The sequence below is a fragment of the Notechis scutatus genome, chromosome 5, assembly GCF_049901735.1.
Source record: "Notechis scutatus isolate UNSWTSFEM ecotype Mainland chromosome 5, rNotScu1.2, whole genome shotgun sequence".
In the NCBI taxonomy this organism is placed as follows: Eukaryota; Metazoa; Chordata; class Lepidosauria; order Squamata; family Elapidae; genus Notechis; species Notechis scutatus.
In genome coordinates this window covers 113,043,172-113,060,071 of record NC_142013.1, presented here as the reverse complement: position 1 = coordinate 113,060,071, position 16,900 = coordinate 113,043,172, and the positions used below count along the sequence as shown (strand labels likewise).

The 16,900-nt window shown below is 40.0% G+C and overlaps 1 protein-coding gene across 2 annotated transcripts in view; it reads left to right on the top strand.

Annotated features, from left to right (window-relative positions):
* The window catches only part of VWA8 (von Willebrand factor A domain containing 8), a 126,891-nt gene that overhangs the window by 107,542 nt on the left and 2,449 nt on the right, over positions 1–16,900 (top strand). For both annotated transcript variants that reach the window (XM_087967577.1, XM_087967576.1), the window contains exons 41-44: positions 114–239; positions 2,719–2,877; positions 4,172–4,270; positions 15,269–15,507. In XM_087967577.1, coding sequence (XP_087823703.1) covers positions 114–239; positions 2,719–2,877; positions 4,172–4,270; positions 15,269–15,507 — 623 coding nt within the window. The remainder of the gene's footprint in view (positions 1–113; positions 240–2,718; positions 2,878–4,171; positions 4,271–15,268; positions 15,508–16,900) is intronic.

Here is a 16,900-nt window from a genome sequence, read left to right as displayed (position 1 = left end):
TCCCTCAGAGTCTGACTCTAACAAGCGCATGACACCCATTCTGTGAAAATACACCATTTACAAAAATTAGAAGGCAGGCTTAAAGGTGATTATGATATTTTCTTCCTCTGCAGGCCAAAGGGAAGGAAAGGCAGTGGTTAAGACATCAAGCAGTTGGAGAATTGGATGATGCCAAGATAATCGATAGTCTGACCGGGGAAAAATCCATCTATAAGCGACGTGGAGAACTTGACCCACAAGTAAGTTAAATGTTATAAGCCAGCTTGTCAACCAGTTATTTCTCTAGTCCAGGGGTCTTCAAACTTGACAGCTTGAAGACTTGTGGACTTCAACTCCCAGAATTCTCCACCAGTCATGTTAGCTCAGGAATTCTGGGAGTTGAAGTCCACTTGCCAAGGTTTGAAGACCCCTGGACTAGTCTGTGTGTATAATTTAACGGAAGAAAGTCACATCTCTGGGAAAATTAACCTCTTCTCAACGTTTCCCCTGGGTTCATGCTTAACTAGAGCACACTGCTTGTATTGTAGAGTCACAGCTGATGCTTTTATCCAGCACAATCATGAATAATTTCTGGAAATTTCCCCAGCTAAGCTCCAGTAGGCCGAGATGATAAACTGACATATTACGGCGTAAATCCTGATGTCTATAATAGTTTGTTTTCATGGTTTCTTAGCGACATGGGTAACACAACATGGGTTGCATTTCTGTCCCTGGTTGTGTGCACCTGAGGTTTGATGCAGGTCTAATCAGGGTTGGTTATATATGTGATGGGCTTTGGGTTTTTAATCCAGGATTGGCTACTTTAAGACATGTGGACTTCAACTTCAGCCCATGTTGGCTGGGGAATTCTGGGAGTTGAAGTCCATACCTCTTAAGTTGAGAAACATGGTTCTATGTCAGATGGTTCCATAGATGTTGCTGACCTCTGGGTCTCGGCTCGGGAATTCTGGAAATCCACACATCTTAAGAGAGGAAACACCACTCTGATCAGATGGCTCCATAGACATTGCTTCTAGACATCTGGGCTGGGGAATTCTGGGAGTTGAAGTCCACCACTCTATCCAGATGGTTCCATAAATGTTGCTTCTAGACCTCTGGGTCTCGGCTGGGGAATTCTGGGAGTTGAAGTCCACATGTCTTAAGTGGAGAAACTCCACTCTAACCAAATCGGTCCATAAATGTTGTTTCTAGACATCTGGGGAATTCTGGGCGTTGAAGTCCACACTTCTTAAGTTGAGAAACATCACTCTGATAAGACGGCCCATTAGGCGTTGCTTCTGGACATCTGGGCTGGGAATTCTGGGAGTTGAAGTCCACATGCCTGAAGTGGAGAAACATGGTTCTATATCAGTTGGTTCCATAGATGTTGCTTCTAGACATCTGGGTCTCGGCTGGGGAATTCTGGGAGTTGGTTCGCATGTGGTGAGAACAGATGGGTCCATAGACGTCGCTTCTGGAACTGTGGGCCTTGGCACCAGTTAACATGTAATTTCTTACATTAAGATATAATTACATGAGAGAGAAACACCACTCTGAGGCAGATGGCTCCATAGAACGTTACTTCTAGACCTCTGGACTGGGGAATTCTGGGAGTTGAAGTCCACCACTCTAAGGCAGATGGCTCCATAGAACGTGGCTTCTAGACATCTGGGCTGGGGAATTCTGGGAGTTGAAGTCCACCACTCTAACCAGAGGGGTCCATAGATGTTGCTTCTAGACCTCTGGGTCTCGGCTGGGGAATTCTGGGAGTTGAAGTCCACCACTCTAACCAGAGGGGTCCATAGATGTTGCTTCTAGACATCTGGGTCTCGGCTGGGGAATTCTGGGAGTTGAAGTCCACCACTCCCAGAGGGTCCATACCAGACCTCTGGGCTCTAACCAGAGGGGTCCATAGATGTTGCTTCTAGACATCTGGGCTGGGGAATTCTGGGAGTTGAAGTCCACCACTCTAACCAGAGGGGTCCATAGATGTTGCTTCTAGACCTCTGGGCTGGGGAGTTGAAGTCCACCACTCTAACCAGAGGGGTCCATAGATGTTGCTTCTAGACATCTGGGCTGGGAATTCTGGGAGTTGAAGTCCACCACTCTAACCAGAGGGTCCATAGATGTTGCTTCTAGACCTCTGGGTCTTGGCTGGGGAATTCTGGGAGTTGAAGTCCACCACTCTAACCAGAGGGGTCCATAGATGTTGCTTCTAGACCTCTGGGCTGGGGAATTCTGGGAGTTGAAGTCCACCACTCTAACCAGAGGGTCCATAGATGTTGCTTCTAGACATCTGGGCTGGGGAATTCTGGGAGTTGAAGTCCACCACTCTAACCAGAGGGGTCCATAGATGTTGCTTCTAGACCTCTGGGCTGGGGAGTTGAAGTCCACCACTCTAACCAGAGGGGTCCATAGATGTTGCTTCTAGACATCTGGGCTGGGGAATTCTGGGAGTTGAAGTCCACCACTCTAACCAGAGGGGTCCATAGATGTTGCTTCTAGACCTCTGGGTCTTGGCTGGGAATTCTGGGAGTTGAAGTCCACCACTCTAACCAGAGGGGTCCATAGATGTTGCTTCTAGACCTCTGGGTCTCGGCTGGGAATTCTGGGAGTTGAAGTCCGCATGTGTTGAGAAACAGGTGGGTCCATAGACGTCGCTTCTGGAACTGTGGGCCTTGGCAGCGGTTGACATGTGATTTCTTAAATTTGTCATCTATTTCCTCTACTCCCCTGAAGCTCGGAAGCCCTCAGCAGAAATGCAAGCGGCTCTCCCTGGTGGTGGATGTCTCCGGCAGCATGTACCGCTTCAACGGCGTCGACCGACGGCTGGAGCGATCCATGGAAGCCGTTTGCATGGTTATGGAAGCCTTCGAGAACTATGAGCAGAAATTTAAGGTGACTTCTCAAGAGGGAGCCAGATTCGAATCTGTCGTGGGTCCATAAGTTGCTTAGGGGAAAAGAGTTGGCTTCCCTCATCCCAGATCTCACCAAGTCTCAAAACTGATCAGATATTGGATGAACAGACTGGTGTCTTAAGCGTTAACACTTTTTAGTAAACTTAATACAAGTAGTCCTCGAATTATGACACCTATCGAGGCCAAAATTTCTGTTGCCAAGCCAGGCAGTTGTTCACTGAGTTTTGTCCCAATTTTATGACTTTTCTTGCCACATGTTCTGACCGAGGCCTCCCCAACAGCACGAAGCTGACTCCTTGTCCTGGTAAACCCCTTTTATTTCATTTACAGTGAATTCCTCTCCAGCAAAGTCCCGCCAACAGTCTTTCAAGATATTTCACGATTACAGGCCTTTATCAGGTTTGGGGAGTTGCCAGGCCAATATCTTTCAAACGCCACACGGTAGCAGACAATACTTGGCAAGAATGCAGGAACAGATCTTCACCCAAATGAACTAACTGTCTCCTGTAAAACCCCACTCCCCTTTCGCTCCTCTTTTATTCCCCATGGGAGGAGCCATTTCCCTTCCACCTGTGCCTTTTCTCCTCAGTCGACCCTTGTTCCTTAGCTGTTCCCTTCTCCTGGCAGCTCTGTGCATGCGCACACTGGGAACAGGCTCCAGCTGTTCTTCTTCCTCAATGATCTCCAACTCCGAAGGCAGCTGATAACTGCCTCCGACGCAGAGCCCTCATCCGAGCCTTCCCCAGACTCTGGGACTGGCCCATGTTCCTCCCCAACCTCCTCACTGTCTGAATCTGATACCATCTCCGCTGGCCACTGGTGGGCCTCAACACCACCTTTGTTAAGTGAAACACTGCAGTCGTTAAGTTAGCAACCCAGTTGTTAAGCAAATCCAGCTTTCCCCATCGACTTTGCTCATCAGAAAGTCACAAAAGGGGTCCCTGCAACTGTCACAAGTATGAGTCAGTTGCCAAGCCTCTGAATTTTGATCACGTGACTGGGGGGGGGGGAATGCGGCTACAGCCGTAAGGATGAAAAACAGTCTTAAGTCACTTTTTTTTTTCAGTGCTGTCATAAGCTCGGTCACTAAATGAACAGTTGTTAGTCGAGGATTTACCCGGATGTCATTTGGCATGTTAGCAAAGAGATTTTCCCCATCACAAGAATCAAAGGTGATGGTGGATTGGTAGAGAAACCCAGGCTGCAAAAGTTGAACCTTGGATCTTTTCGTGACTTGGCTTTGATATCTTTGCTGAAATCTTTTCCCCACGCAGTACAACATCCTCGGCCACTCGGGAGACGGATTCAACATTGCCCTGGTTCCCAACGACAACGTGCCAAAGGACAATAAGCAAAGACTAGAGATTCTAAAGGTAACGTTTTTACTAATTTCATGAAATATGTTAACAGATTTCTTATTGCTCCTGTTCCAGGAGAGGGAAGAACGGTTGCTGGAATTGGGTAGGTCTAGTTGGATGAAAAGAAGGACCGGGGTGACATGAGAGCAGTGATCCAATATCTCAGGGGCTGCCCCAAGGAAGAGGGAGTCAAGCTATTCTCCAAAGCACCTGAATGGCAGGACAAGAAGCAATGGATGGAAACTAATCAAGGAGGGAAGCAGCCTAGAACTAAGGAGAAATTTCCTGATAGTTAGAACAATTAATCACTGGAACAACTTGCCTTCAGAAGCTGTGAGGGCTCCATCAGTGGCGGTTTTGAAGAAGAGATTGGACAACCATTTGTCTAAAATGGGATAGGGTTTCCTGTCTGAGCAGGGGGGGGGTTGGACTAGAAGACCTCTAAGGTCCCTTCCAACTCTGTTTCTTCTATTCTATTCCGTTTTGCATTCTATTCTATTCCCAATAAAGATTCTATTCTATTCTCAATAAAGATTCTATTCTATTCCCAATAAAGATTCCGTTCTATTCCCAATAAAGATTCTATTCCCAATAAAGATTCTATTCTATTCCCAATAAAGATTCTATTCTATTCCCAATAAAGATTCTATTCTATTCCCAATAAAGATTCTATTCTATTCCCAATAAAGATTCTATTCTATTCCCAATGAAGATTCTATTCTATTCCCAATGAAGATTCTATTCTATTCCCAATGAAGAGATTCTATTCTATTCTATTCCCCAATGAAGATTCTATTCTATTCCAATGAAGATTCTATTCTATTCCCAATGAAGATTCTATTCTATTCCCAATGAAGATTCTATTCTATTCCCAATGAAGATTCTATTCTATTCCCAATGAAGATTCTATTCTATTCCCAATGAAGATTCTATTCTATTCCCAATGAAGATTCTGTTCTATTCCCAATAAAGATTCTGTTCTATTCCCAATAAAGATTCTGTTCTATTCCCAATAAAGATTCTGGTTCTATTCCCAATAAAGATTCCGTTCTATTCCCAATAAGATTCCAAAAAGTTCTATTCCCAATAAAAGATTCCGTTCTATTCCCAATAAAGATTCCGTTCTATTCCCAATAAAGATTCCGTTCTATTCCCAATAAAGATTCCGTTCTATTCCAATAAAGATTCCGTTCCGTTCTATTCCCAATAAAGATTCCGTTCTATTCCCAATAAAGATTCCGTTCTATTCCCAATAAAGATTCTATTCCCAATAAAGATTCCGTTCTATTCCCAATAAAGATTCCGTTCTATTCCCAATAAAGATTCCGTTCTATTCCCAATAAAGATTCCGTTCTATTCCCAATAAAGATTCGTTCTATTCCCAATAAAGATTCCGTTCTATTCCCAATAAAGATTCCGGTTCTATTCCCAATAAAAAGATTCCGTTCTATTCCCAATAAAGATTCTGTTCTATTCCCAATAAAGATTCCTTATTCTATTCCCAATAAAGATTCCGTTCTATTCCCAATAAAGATTCCATTCTATTCCCAATAAAGATTCCATTCTATTCCCAATAAAGATTCCATTCTATTCCCAATAAAGATTCCATTCTATTCCCAATAAAGATTCCATTCTATTCCCAATAAAGATTCCATTCTATTCCCAATAAAGATTCCATTCTATTCCCAATAAAGATTCTATTCTATTCCCAATGAAGATTCTATTCTATTCCCAATAAAGATTCTATTCTATTCCCAATGAAGATTCTATTCTATTCCCAATGAAGATTCCTATTCTATTCCCAATGAAGATTCTATTCTATTCCCAATAAAATTCTATTCTATTCCCAATAAAGATTCCGTTCTATTCCCAATAAAGATTCCGTTCTATTCCCAATGAAGATTCCGTTCAATATTCCCAATGAAGATTCCGTTCTATTCCCAATGAAGATTCACATTCTCTATTCTAATAAAGATTCCGTTCTAATGAAAGATTCGTTCTATTCCCAATAAAGATTCCGTTCTATTCCCAATAAAGATTCCGTTCTATTCCCAATAAAGATTCCGTTCTATTCCCAATAAAGATTCCTGTTCTATTCCCAATAAAGATTCCGTTCTATTCCCAATAAAGATTCGTTCTATTCCCAATAAAGATTCCGTTCTATTCCCAATAAAGATTCCGTTCTATTCCCAATAAAGATTCCGTTCTATTCCCAATAAAGATTCCATTCTATTCCCAATGAAGATTCCGTTCTATTCCCAATAAAGATTCCGTTCTATTCCCAATGAAGATTCCGAAAGATTCTATTCCCAATAAAGATTCCATTCTATTCCCAATAAAGATTCCCATTCTATTCCCAATAAAGATTCCGTTCTATTCCCAATAAAGATTCCGTTCTATTCCCAATAAAGATTCCGTTCTATTCCCAATAAAGATTCCGTTCTATTCCCAATAAAGATTCGATTCTATTCCCAATAATGAAGATTCTATTCTATTCCCAATGAAGATTCTATTCTATTCCCAATGAAGATTCCTATTCTATTCCCAATGAAGATTCCGTTCTATTCCCAATGAAGATTCCGTTCTATTCCCAATAAAGATTCTATTCTATTCCCAATAAAGATTCTATTCTATTCCCAATAAAGATTCCGTTCTATTCCCAATGAAGATTCCGTTCTATTCCCAATGAAGATTCCGTTCTATTCCCAATAAAGATTCCGTTCTATTCCCAATAAAGATTCGTTCTATTCCCAATGAAGATTCCATAGATTCTATTCCCAATGAAGATTCCGATTCCCAATAAGATTCCGTTCTATTCCCAATGAAGATTCCGTTCTATTCCCAATAAAGATTCGTTCTATTCCCAATAAAGATTCCGTTCTATTCCCAATAAAGATTCGTTCTATTCCCAATAAAGATTCCGTTCTATTCCCAATAAAGATTCCGTTCTATTCCCAATAAAGATTCCGTTCTATTCCCAATAAAGATTCCGTTCTATTCCCAATAAAGATTCCGTTCTATTCCCAATGAAGATTCCGTTCTATTCCCAATGAAGATTCCGTTCTATTCCCAATGAAGATTCCGTTCTATTCCCAATAAAGATTCCGTTCTATTCCCAATAAAGATTCCGTTCTATTCCCAATGAAGATTCCGTTCTATTCCCAATGAAGATTCCGTTCTATTCCCAATAAAGATTCCGTTCTATTCCCAATGAAGATTCCGTTCTATTCCCAATAAAGATTCTATCCCAATGAAGATTCCATTCTGCCAATGAAGATTCCGTTCTATTGCCAATGAAGATTCCGTTCTATTGCCAATGAAGATTCCGTTCTATTGCCAATAAAGATTCCGTTCTATTGCCAATAAAGATTCCGTTCTATTGCCAATAAAGATTCCGTTCTATTGCCAATAAAGATTCCGTTCTATTCCCAATAAAGATTCCGTTCTATTCCCAATGAAGATTCCGTTTCTATTCCCAATAAAGATTCCGTTCTATTCCCAATAAAGATTCCGTTCTATTCCCAATAAAGATTCCGTTCTATTCCCAATAAAGATTCCGTTCTATTCCCAATAAAGATTCCGTTCTATTCCCAATAAAGATTCCGTTCTATTCCCAATAAAGATTCCGTTCTATTCCCAATAAAGATTCCGTTCTATTCCCAATAAAGATTCCGTTCTATTCCCAATAAAGATTCCGTTCTATTCCCAATAAAGATTCCGTTCTATTCCCAATAAAGATTCGTTCTATTCCCAATAAAGATTCCGTTCTATTCCCAATAAAGATTCCGTTCTATTCCCAATAAAGATTCCGTTCTATTCCCAATAAAGATTCCGTTCTATTCCCAATAAAGATTCCGTTCTATTCCCAATAAAGATTCGTTCTATTCCCAATAAAGATTCCGTTCTATTCCCAATAAAGATTCCGTTCTATTCCCAATAAAGATTCCGTTCTATTCCCAATAAAGATTCCGTTCTATTCCCAATAAAGATTCCGTTCTATTCCCAATAAAGATTCCGTTCTATTCCCAATAAAGATTCCGTTCTATTCCCAATAAAGATTCGTTCTATTCCCAATAAAGATTCGTTCTATTCCCAATAAAGATTCCGTTCTATTCCCAATAAAGATTCCGTTCTATTCCCAATAAAGATTCCGTTCTATTCCCAATAAAGATTCCGTTCTATTCCCAATAAAGATTCCGTTCTATTCCCAATAAAGATTCCGTTCTATTCCCAATAAAGATTCGTTCTATTCCCAATAAAGACTTCATTCCCAATTCTATTCCCAATAAAGATTCCGTTCTATTCCCAATAAAGATTCCGTTCTATTCCCAATAAAGATTCCGTTCTATTCCCAATAAAGATTCCCTTCTATTCCCAATAAAGATTCCGTTCTATTCCCAATAAAGATTCCGTTCTATTCCCAATAAAGATTCTACCCTATTCCCAATAAAGATTCCGTTCTATTCCCAATAAAGATTCCGTTCTATTCCCAATAAAGATTCCGTTCTATTCCCAATAAAGATTCCGTTCTATTCCCAATAAAATTCCGATCCTTCCGTTCTATTCCCAATAAAGATTCCGCGTTCTATTCCCAATGAAGATTCCGTTCTATTCCCAATGAAAGATTCCGTTCTATTCCCAATGAAGATTCCGTTCTATTCCCAATGAAGATTCCGTTCTATTCCCAATGAAGATTCCGTTCTATTCCCAATGAAGATTCCGTTCTATTCCCAATGAAGATTCCGTTCTATTCCCAATAAAGATTCCGTTCTATTCCCAATAAAAGATTCCGTTCTATTCCCAATAAAGATTCCGTTCTATTCCCAATAAGGATTCCGTTCTATTCCCAATAAAGATTCCGTTCTCTATTCCCAATAAAGATTCCGTTCTATTCCCAATAAAGATTCCGTTCTATTCCCAATAAAGATTCCGTTCTATTCCCAATAAAGATTCCGTTCTATTCCCAATAAAGATTCCGTTCTATTCCCCAATAAAGATTCCGTTCTATTCCCAATAAAGATTCCGTTCTATTCCCAATAAAGATTCCGTTTCTATTCCCAATAAAGATTCCGTTCTATTCCCAATAAAGATTCCGTTCTATTCCCAATAAAGATTCCGTTCTATTCCCAATAAAGATTCCGTTCTATTCCCAATAAAGATTCCGTTCTATTCCCAATAAAGATTCCGTTCTATTCCCAATAAAGATTCCGTTCTATTCCCAATAAAGATTCCGTTCTATTCCCAATAAAGATTCCGTTCTATTCCCAATAAAGATTCCGTTCTATTCCCAATAAAGATTCCTGTTCTATTCCCAATAAAGATTCCCTTCTATTCCCAATAAAGATTCCCTTCTATTCCCAATAAAGATTCCCTTCTATTCCCAATAAAGATTCCCTTCTATTCCCAATAAAGGATTCCCTTCTATTCCCAATAAATAAAGATTCCCCGTTCTATTCCCAATAAAGATTCCCTTCTATTCCCAATAAAGATTCCTTCTATTCCCAATAAAGATTCCCTTCTATTCCCAATAAAGATTCCCTTCTATTCCCAATAAAGATTCCTTCTTCCCAATATTCCCAATAATAAGATTCCCTTCTATTCCCAATAAAGATTCCCTTCTATTCCCAATAAAGATTCCTTCTATTCCCAATAAAGATTCCCTTCTATTCCCAATAAAGATTCCCTTCTATTCCCAATAAAGATTCCCTTCTATTCCCAATAAAGATTCCCTTCTATTCCCAATAAAGATTCCGTTCTATTCCCAATAAAGATTCCGTTCTATTCCCAATAAAGATTCAGTTCTATTCCCAATAAAGATTCCGTTCTTCTATTCCCAATTCCCAAAAAGATTCCGTTCTATTCCCAATGAAGATTCCGTTCTATTCCCAATGAAGATTCCGTTCTATTCCCAATGAAGATTCGTTCTATTCCCAATGAAGATTCCGTTCTATTCCCAATAAAGATTCCGTTCTATTCCCAATAAAGATTCCGTTCTATTCCCAATGAAGATTCCGTTCTATTGCCAATAAAGATTCCGTTCTATTCCCAATGAAGATTCCGTTCTATTCCCAATAAAGATTCCGTTCTATTCCAATAAAGATTCCGTTCTATTCCCAATAAAGATTCCGTTCTATTCCCAATAAAGATTCCGTTCTATTCCCAATAAGATTCCGTTCTATTCCCAATAAAGATTCGTTCTATTCCCAATAAAGATTCCGTTCTATTCCCAATAAAGATTCCGTTCTATTCCCAATAAAGATTCCTGTTCTATTCCCAATAAGATTCGTTCTATTCCAATAAAGATTCCGTTCTATTCCCAATAAAGATTCCGTTCTATTCCCAATAAAGATTCCGTTCTATTCCCAATAAAGATTCCGTTCTATTCCCAATGAAAGATTCCGTTCTATTCCCAATAAAGATTCCCTATTCTATATTCCCAAGATTCCGTTCTATTCCCAATGAAGATTCCGTTCTATTCCCAATGAAGATTCCGTTCTATTCCCAAAAGATTATTCCCAATAAAGATTCCGTTCTATTCCCAATAAAGATTCCGTTCTATTCCCAATAAAGATTCCGTTCTATTCCCAATAAAGATTCCGTTCTATTCCCAATAAAGATTCCGTTCTATTCCCAATAAAGATTCCGTTCTATTCCCAATAAAGATTCCTTCTATTCCCAATAAAGATTCGTTCTATTCCCAATAAAGATTCCGTTCTATTCCCAATAAAGATTCCGTTCTATTCCCAATAAAGATTCCGTTCTATTCCCAATAAAGATTCCGTTCTATTCCCAATAAAGATTCCGTTCTATTCCCAATAAAGATTCGTTCTATTCCCAATAAAGATTCCGTTCTATTCCCAATAAAGATTCCGTTCTATTCCCAATAAAGATTCCGTTCTATTCCCAATAAAGATTCCGTTCTATTCCCAATAAAGATTCCGTTCTATTCCCAATAAAGATTCCGTTCTATTCCCAATAAAGATTCCGTTCTATTCCCAATAAAGATTCTGTTCTATTCCCAATAAAGATTCTGTTCTATTCCCAATAAAGATTCTGTTCTATTCCCAATAAAGATTCTGTTCTATTCCCAATAAAGATTCTATTCTATTCCCAATAATTCTGATTCTATTCCCCTTAATTTCTGTCCCAATAAAGATTCTATTGCAATAAGATACCTACCCTATTCCCAATAAAGATTCTACCCTATTACCAATAAAGATTCTATCCTATTCCCAATAAAGATTCTATTCTATTCCCAATAAAGATTCCATTCTATTCCCAATAAAGATTCCGTTCTATTCCCAATAAAGATTCCGTTCTATTCCCAATAAAGATTCTGTTCTATTCCCAATAAAGATTCTCTTCTATTCCCAATAAAAGATTCTGTTCTATTCCCAATAAAGATTCTGTTCTATTCCCAATAAAGATTCTGTTCTATTCCCAATAAAGATTCTGTTCTATTCCCCAATAAAGATTCTGTCCTATTCCCAATAAAGATTCTGTCCTATTACCAATAAAGATTCCTGTCCTATTCCCAATAAAGATTCCATTCTGTTCCCAATAAAGATTCCATTCTGTTCCCAATAAAGATTCCGTTCTGTTCCCAATAAAGATTCCGTTCTGTTCCCAATAAAGATTCCGTTCTGTTCCCAATAAAGATTCTGTTCTGTTCCCAATAAAGATTCTGTTCTATTCTCAATAAAGATTCTGTTCTATTCCCAATAAAGATTCTGTTCTATTCCCAATAAAGATTCTATTCTATTCCCAATAAAGATTCTATCCTATTCCCAATAAAGATTCTATTCTATTCCCAATAAAGATTCTACCCTATTACCAATAAAGATTCTATCCTATTCCCAATAAAGATTCTATTCTATTCCCAATAAAGATTCTATTCTATTCCCAATAAAGATTCTATTCTATTCCCAATAAAGATTCTGTTCTATTCCCAATAAAGATTCTATTCTATTCCCAATAAAGATTCCGTTCTATTCCCAATAAAGATTCCGTTCTATTCCCAATAAAGATTCTGTTCTATTCCCAATAAAGATTCTGTTCTATTCCCAATAAAGATTCTGTTCTATTCCCAATAAAGATTCTGTTCTATTCCCAATAAAGATTCTATCCTATTCCCAATAAAGATTCTATTCTGTTCCCAATAAAGATTCTATTCTCAAGATTCTTTTCTGTTCTATTCTTTTTTTTTTTTTCAAAAGGCAACTTGACTTTCTTGACTTTTCCTTTGAAAACTCCCATCCGAGGCACTTGAGTTAAAACCGAAGAAACTTCTTGGATGAGAAGAAACATTTTCAAAGAAGAAGAAAAAAAGAAGGGAATGGCCTCTTCAAGAAAAGCCCCTTTGGGGGTGATATTGTGTTGGTCTTATCTGCGAAGTCGATTAACCGACCGGTTTTCCTTTCTTTTTTCCCACGGAGGCCAAAATAGCCCTGTCCCTCCCCCATCAGGCTCTCGATTCCTGCTTTCCTCCTCGGCTTCTTACCTTGACCTAATTCCCTCTAGAGCAGAGATAATGTCGCCTTAATCCTTGGATTAAGCCCCGTCATAAGCATAAATAAATATGAAAGCCTTAACACCCTCTGAGCAGGTTGTCATACAGTTCTGGTAACGGTCTCTTCAAGAGGGGAGAGTTTTACCTCAGTTGGGGGACAGGTGGTCCTCGACTTATGATGGCAGTTGAGCCCCAGATTTACACCGCTAAGTGAGACATCTGTCAAGTACTGCCCACTTTTTACGACCTTCTGTCCTCACAGTTTTTAACGGAATGATTGTAATTAAATTCATCACACCATCGTTCAGGGAATCCGGCTTCTCCCGTTGCTTGTCGGAAGGTCGCAAAAACGAATCACATCACACACGCACACACACACACTCACTCACAGCAATCATCGTAAGTACAAGTCAGCATCTGAATTTTGATCCCACAACCATGGGGATGCTGCAGCGGTAAGCATGCAAAATAGCTGTGGGTCCTTTTTTTTTCTTCAGGGCCGGTGTAACTACGAACAGTCGCTAAATGAACGCTCGTAAGTCGAGGGTTCCCTGCGTTGAACGTCAACCGCGGGCTTGGTTTTGAAGGGCGTCCGATCGCACAGGGTATTCTTCCCTTCCTTGGCACGTCATTTGGAATTGAACTGAACTGAACCTTGGAGGTCTTCTAGTCCAGCCTCCTGCTCAGTCAGGAGAACCGATCCCATTTTAGACATGCGACTGTCTAGGCTCTTCTTAAAAGCCTCCAGTGGTGAAGCACCCATAACTTCTAGAGGCAAGCTGTTCCACTGGTTAATTGTCCTCACTGTTAGGAAGTTTCTCCTTCGTTCCAGGTTGCTTCTCTCCTTGGTTAGTTTCCATCCGTTGTTTCTTGCCTTCTCTTCTGGTGCTTTGGAAAATAGATGGATCCCTTCCTCTCTGGGGCAGCCCCTCAAATACTGAAAGACTGCTGTAGAGTAGAGTAGAAAATGGAATGGAATGGAATGTAGAGTAGAGTAGAGTAGAGTAGAGTAGAGTAGAGTAGAGTAGAAAATGAAATGGAATGGAATAGAATAGAAAGAATAGAATAGAATAGAATAGAATATAGAGAATAGAATAGAATAGAATAGAATAGAATAGAATGGAATAGAATAGAATAGAATAGAATAGAATAGAATAGAATAGAATAGAATAGAATAGAATAGAAATTATGGAATGGAATAGAAATGGAGAACAGAACAGAACAGAATAGACAGAACAGAATAGAATAGAATGAAAAGAATAGAATAGAATAGAATAGAATAGAGATAGAATAGAATAGAATAGAATAGAATATAGATAGAATTTTTATTGGCCAAGTGTGATTGGACACACAAGGAATTTGTCTTGGTGCAAATACTCTCAGTGTACATAAAAGAAAAGATACATTTGTCAAGAGTCAAGAATCATAGGGGACAACACTTAATAATAATCATAGGGTATAATAGAGTAGAATAGGATAGGATGGAATGGAATAGAATAGAATAGAATAGAATAGAATAGAATAGAATAGAATAGAATAGAATAGAATAGAATAGAATAGAATAGAATAGAATAGAATAGAATTCTTTATTGGCCAAGTGTGAATGGACACACAAAGAATTTGTCTTGGTGAAAATACTCTCAGAGTACATAAAAAGAGAAGATACATTTGTTAAGAGTCAAGAATCATCAAGTACAACACTTAATAATAGTCATGGGGTACAATAAGCAATCAAGTCATACTAGGAAACAGTCAATATAAATCGTAAGGATACAAGCCACAAAGTGACCATTATACAGTCCCAAGTGGGAGAGGATGGGTGATAAGGAGTGATGAGAAGATTAATAGTAATAGTAGTGCAGACTTTGTAAATAGTTCGACAGTGTTGTGAGAGTCAGTTGTTTAGCAGAGTGATGGCATTCAGGGGAAAATCCTTGTGTCTAATTGTTCTGGCGTGCAGTGCTCTATAGCGTCATTTTGAAGGAAGGCATTGAAACAGTTTGTGTTCAGGATATGAGGGGTCCGTAGATATTTTCACAGCCCTCTTTTTGACTCGTGCTGCATACAGGTCCTCAATGGAAGGCAGGTTGGTAGTAATTGTGCTTTTTCTGCAGTCCTAATTACCCTCTGAAGTCCGTGTCTGTCCTGTTGGGGTGCAGAACCAATCATGTCACCCTTAATTCTTCTTTTCTCTAGACTAGCCCAACCCAAATCCTGCAACCCTTCTTCATGTGTTTTATCCTCCAGGCCTTTAATCGTCCTAGTTGCTTTCCTCTGAATTTTTTCCCAAAGTCTCAACGTCTCTTTTGTAGAACGGTGACCAAAATGGCTTGTAGTACTCCAGGGGTTGCCTTACGAGGGTTTTATAAAGCAGGACTGATACTTCACCTGATCTTGATTCTACAACCGTTTATACAACCCAGGATTATTATGATCTTCCGTTTATACAACCCAGGATTATTATGATCTTTTTCGTGGGGTGTCCTGATTTACTGTCCCACCAGGTCATGCACGCCCACTCTCAGTTCTGCATGAGCGGAGATCACACCCTGGAAGGAACCGAGCACGCCATTCGGGAGATCGGCAAAGACGACGCCGACGAATATTTCGTCATCGTCTTAAGCGACGCCAACCTGGAGCGGTACGGCATTCCGCCCGCAAGGTTCGCGCAGGCCTTGACGATCGACCCCAAAGTCAACGCTTTCGCCATATTCATTGGCTCCTTGGGGGATCAAGCCGACAGGTAAGCTGGAGAGACCCCCGAAGCTGGCGAGGAACCGACGGGTGGCTGGTGGGATATTTTAGACAAATCTACACAAATCCCATTTGTCAGGTTTCCAAGTGATGAAATTCATTCAAAAAGAAAAAAAGCAAAGTCCAAATCCATAATAATTTCTTTTATTTAGAATAGCGTCAAATTGGCAAAGCCTGTTGTAATTCTGGATCCGACACAACCCGGAATTACACCACACAATATTGGAAATTAGAAACAGACCCCAAAAGTCACATTCCCCAATAGAAGTAAATCAACGTTGCCCGGTGTCATCAATCTCCACCTCCAGGTCTCAGCAGGGTCAGCTTTCGTTCCCACGGGAAGGAGAACCACTTAGCCTAAACAACTCTCTCTATCTCCACTCCTCCCACCTTAGGAATGTGGCAAGCCCCCCCCCCCCCCCCATAACCAGCAAAGAGAAAGAAAAGGAATATATAATAAGGGTAAATAAAATGGCTACGCATATGTCAACATCGGGCTTGACACCATTCCTGAGAGCCAATATCTACGTAGAATAGGATGAGCTGGGGAGATGCCAGTGTCTTGTTCCTCTCCCAGGTGTACAGGTGTTAAATGTGGAACTAGGAACTAGGTGTTTCTAGACGAATGAAGAGAAGGATAAGTGGTGATAACGATAGCAGCTTTCTAGTAACTAAGAGGATTAAAATGACTAAAACATACGAAGAATGGTTGCAGGATTTGGGTTTGGCTAGTCTAGAGAAAAGAAGGACTGGGGGACACACGATAGCAGTGTTTCAATATCTCAGGGGCTGCCACAAAAAGAAGGAGGTCAAATTATTTTCCAAAGCACCGGAAGGCAGGACAAGAAACGATGGATGGAAACTAATCAAGGAGAGAAGCAACTAAGGAGTAACTTCCTAACAGGGAGGACAATTAACCAGTGGAACTGCTTTTCTCCAGAACCTGTGGGTGCTTCATCACTGGAGGTTTTTAAGAAGAGACTTTTAAGAAGAGCCACTTGTCTGAAATGGTATAGGTTCTCCTGCTTGAACGGGGTTGGACTAGAAGACCTCTAAGGTCCTTTCTGTTATTCTGTTATTCTGAATAGTTTGCCTACAGAAGTTGGGAGTGGCTTCATCATGGGAGGCTTTTAAAAGACTGGACAGCCCCTGTGCCTGTGAATGGTATAGGTTCTCCGGCCTGAAGAGAGGGTTGGACTAGAAGACCTCTAAGGCCCCAACTCTTGTTATTCTGAATAGTTTGCCTTCAGAAGTTGGGAGTTGCTTCATCACTGGAGGCTCTTAAGAACAGACGGGACAGCCAATTGTCTGGAATGGTATAGGTTTCCCTGCTTGAGTAGGGGGCTGGACTAGAAGACCTCCAAGATTCCTTCTGTTATTCT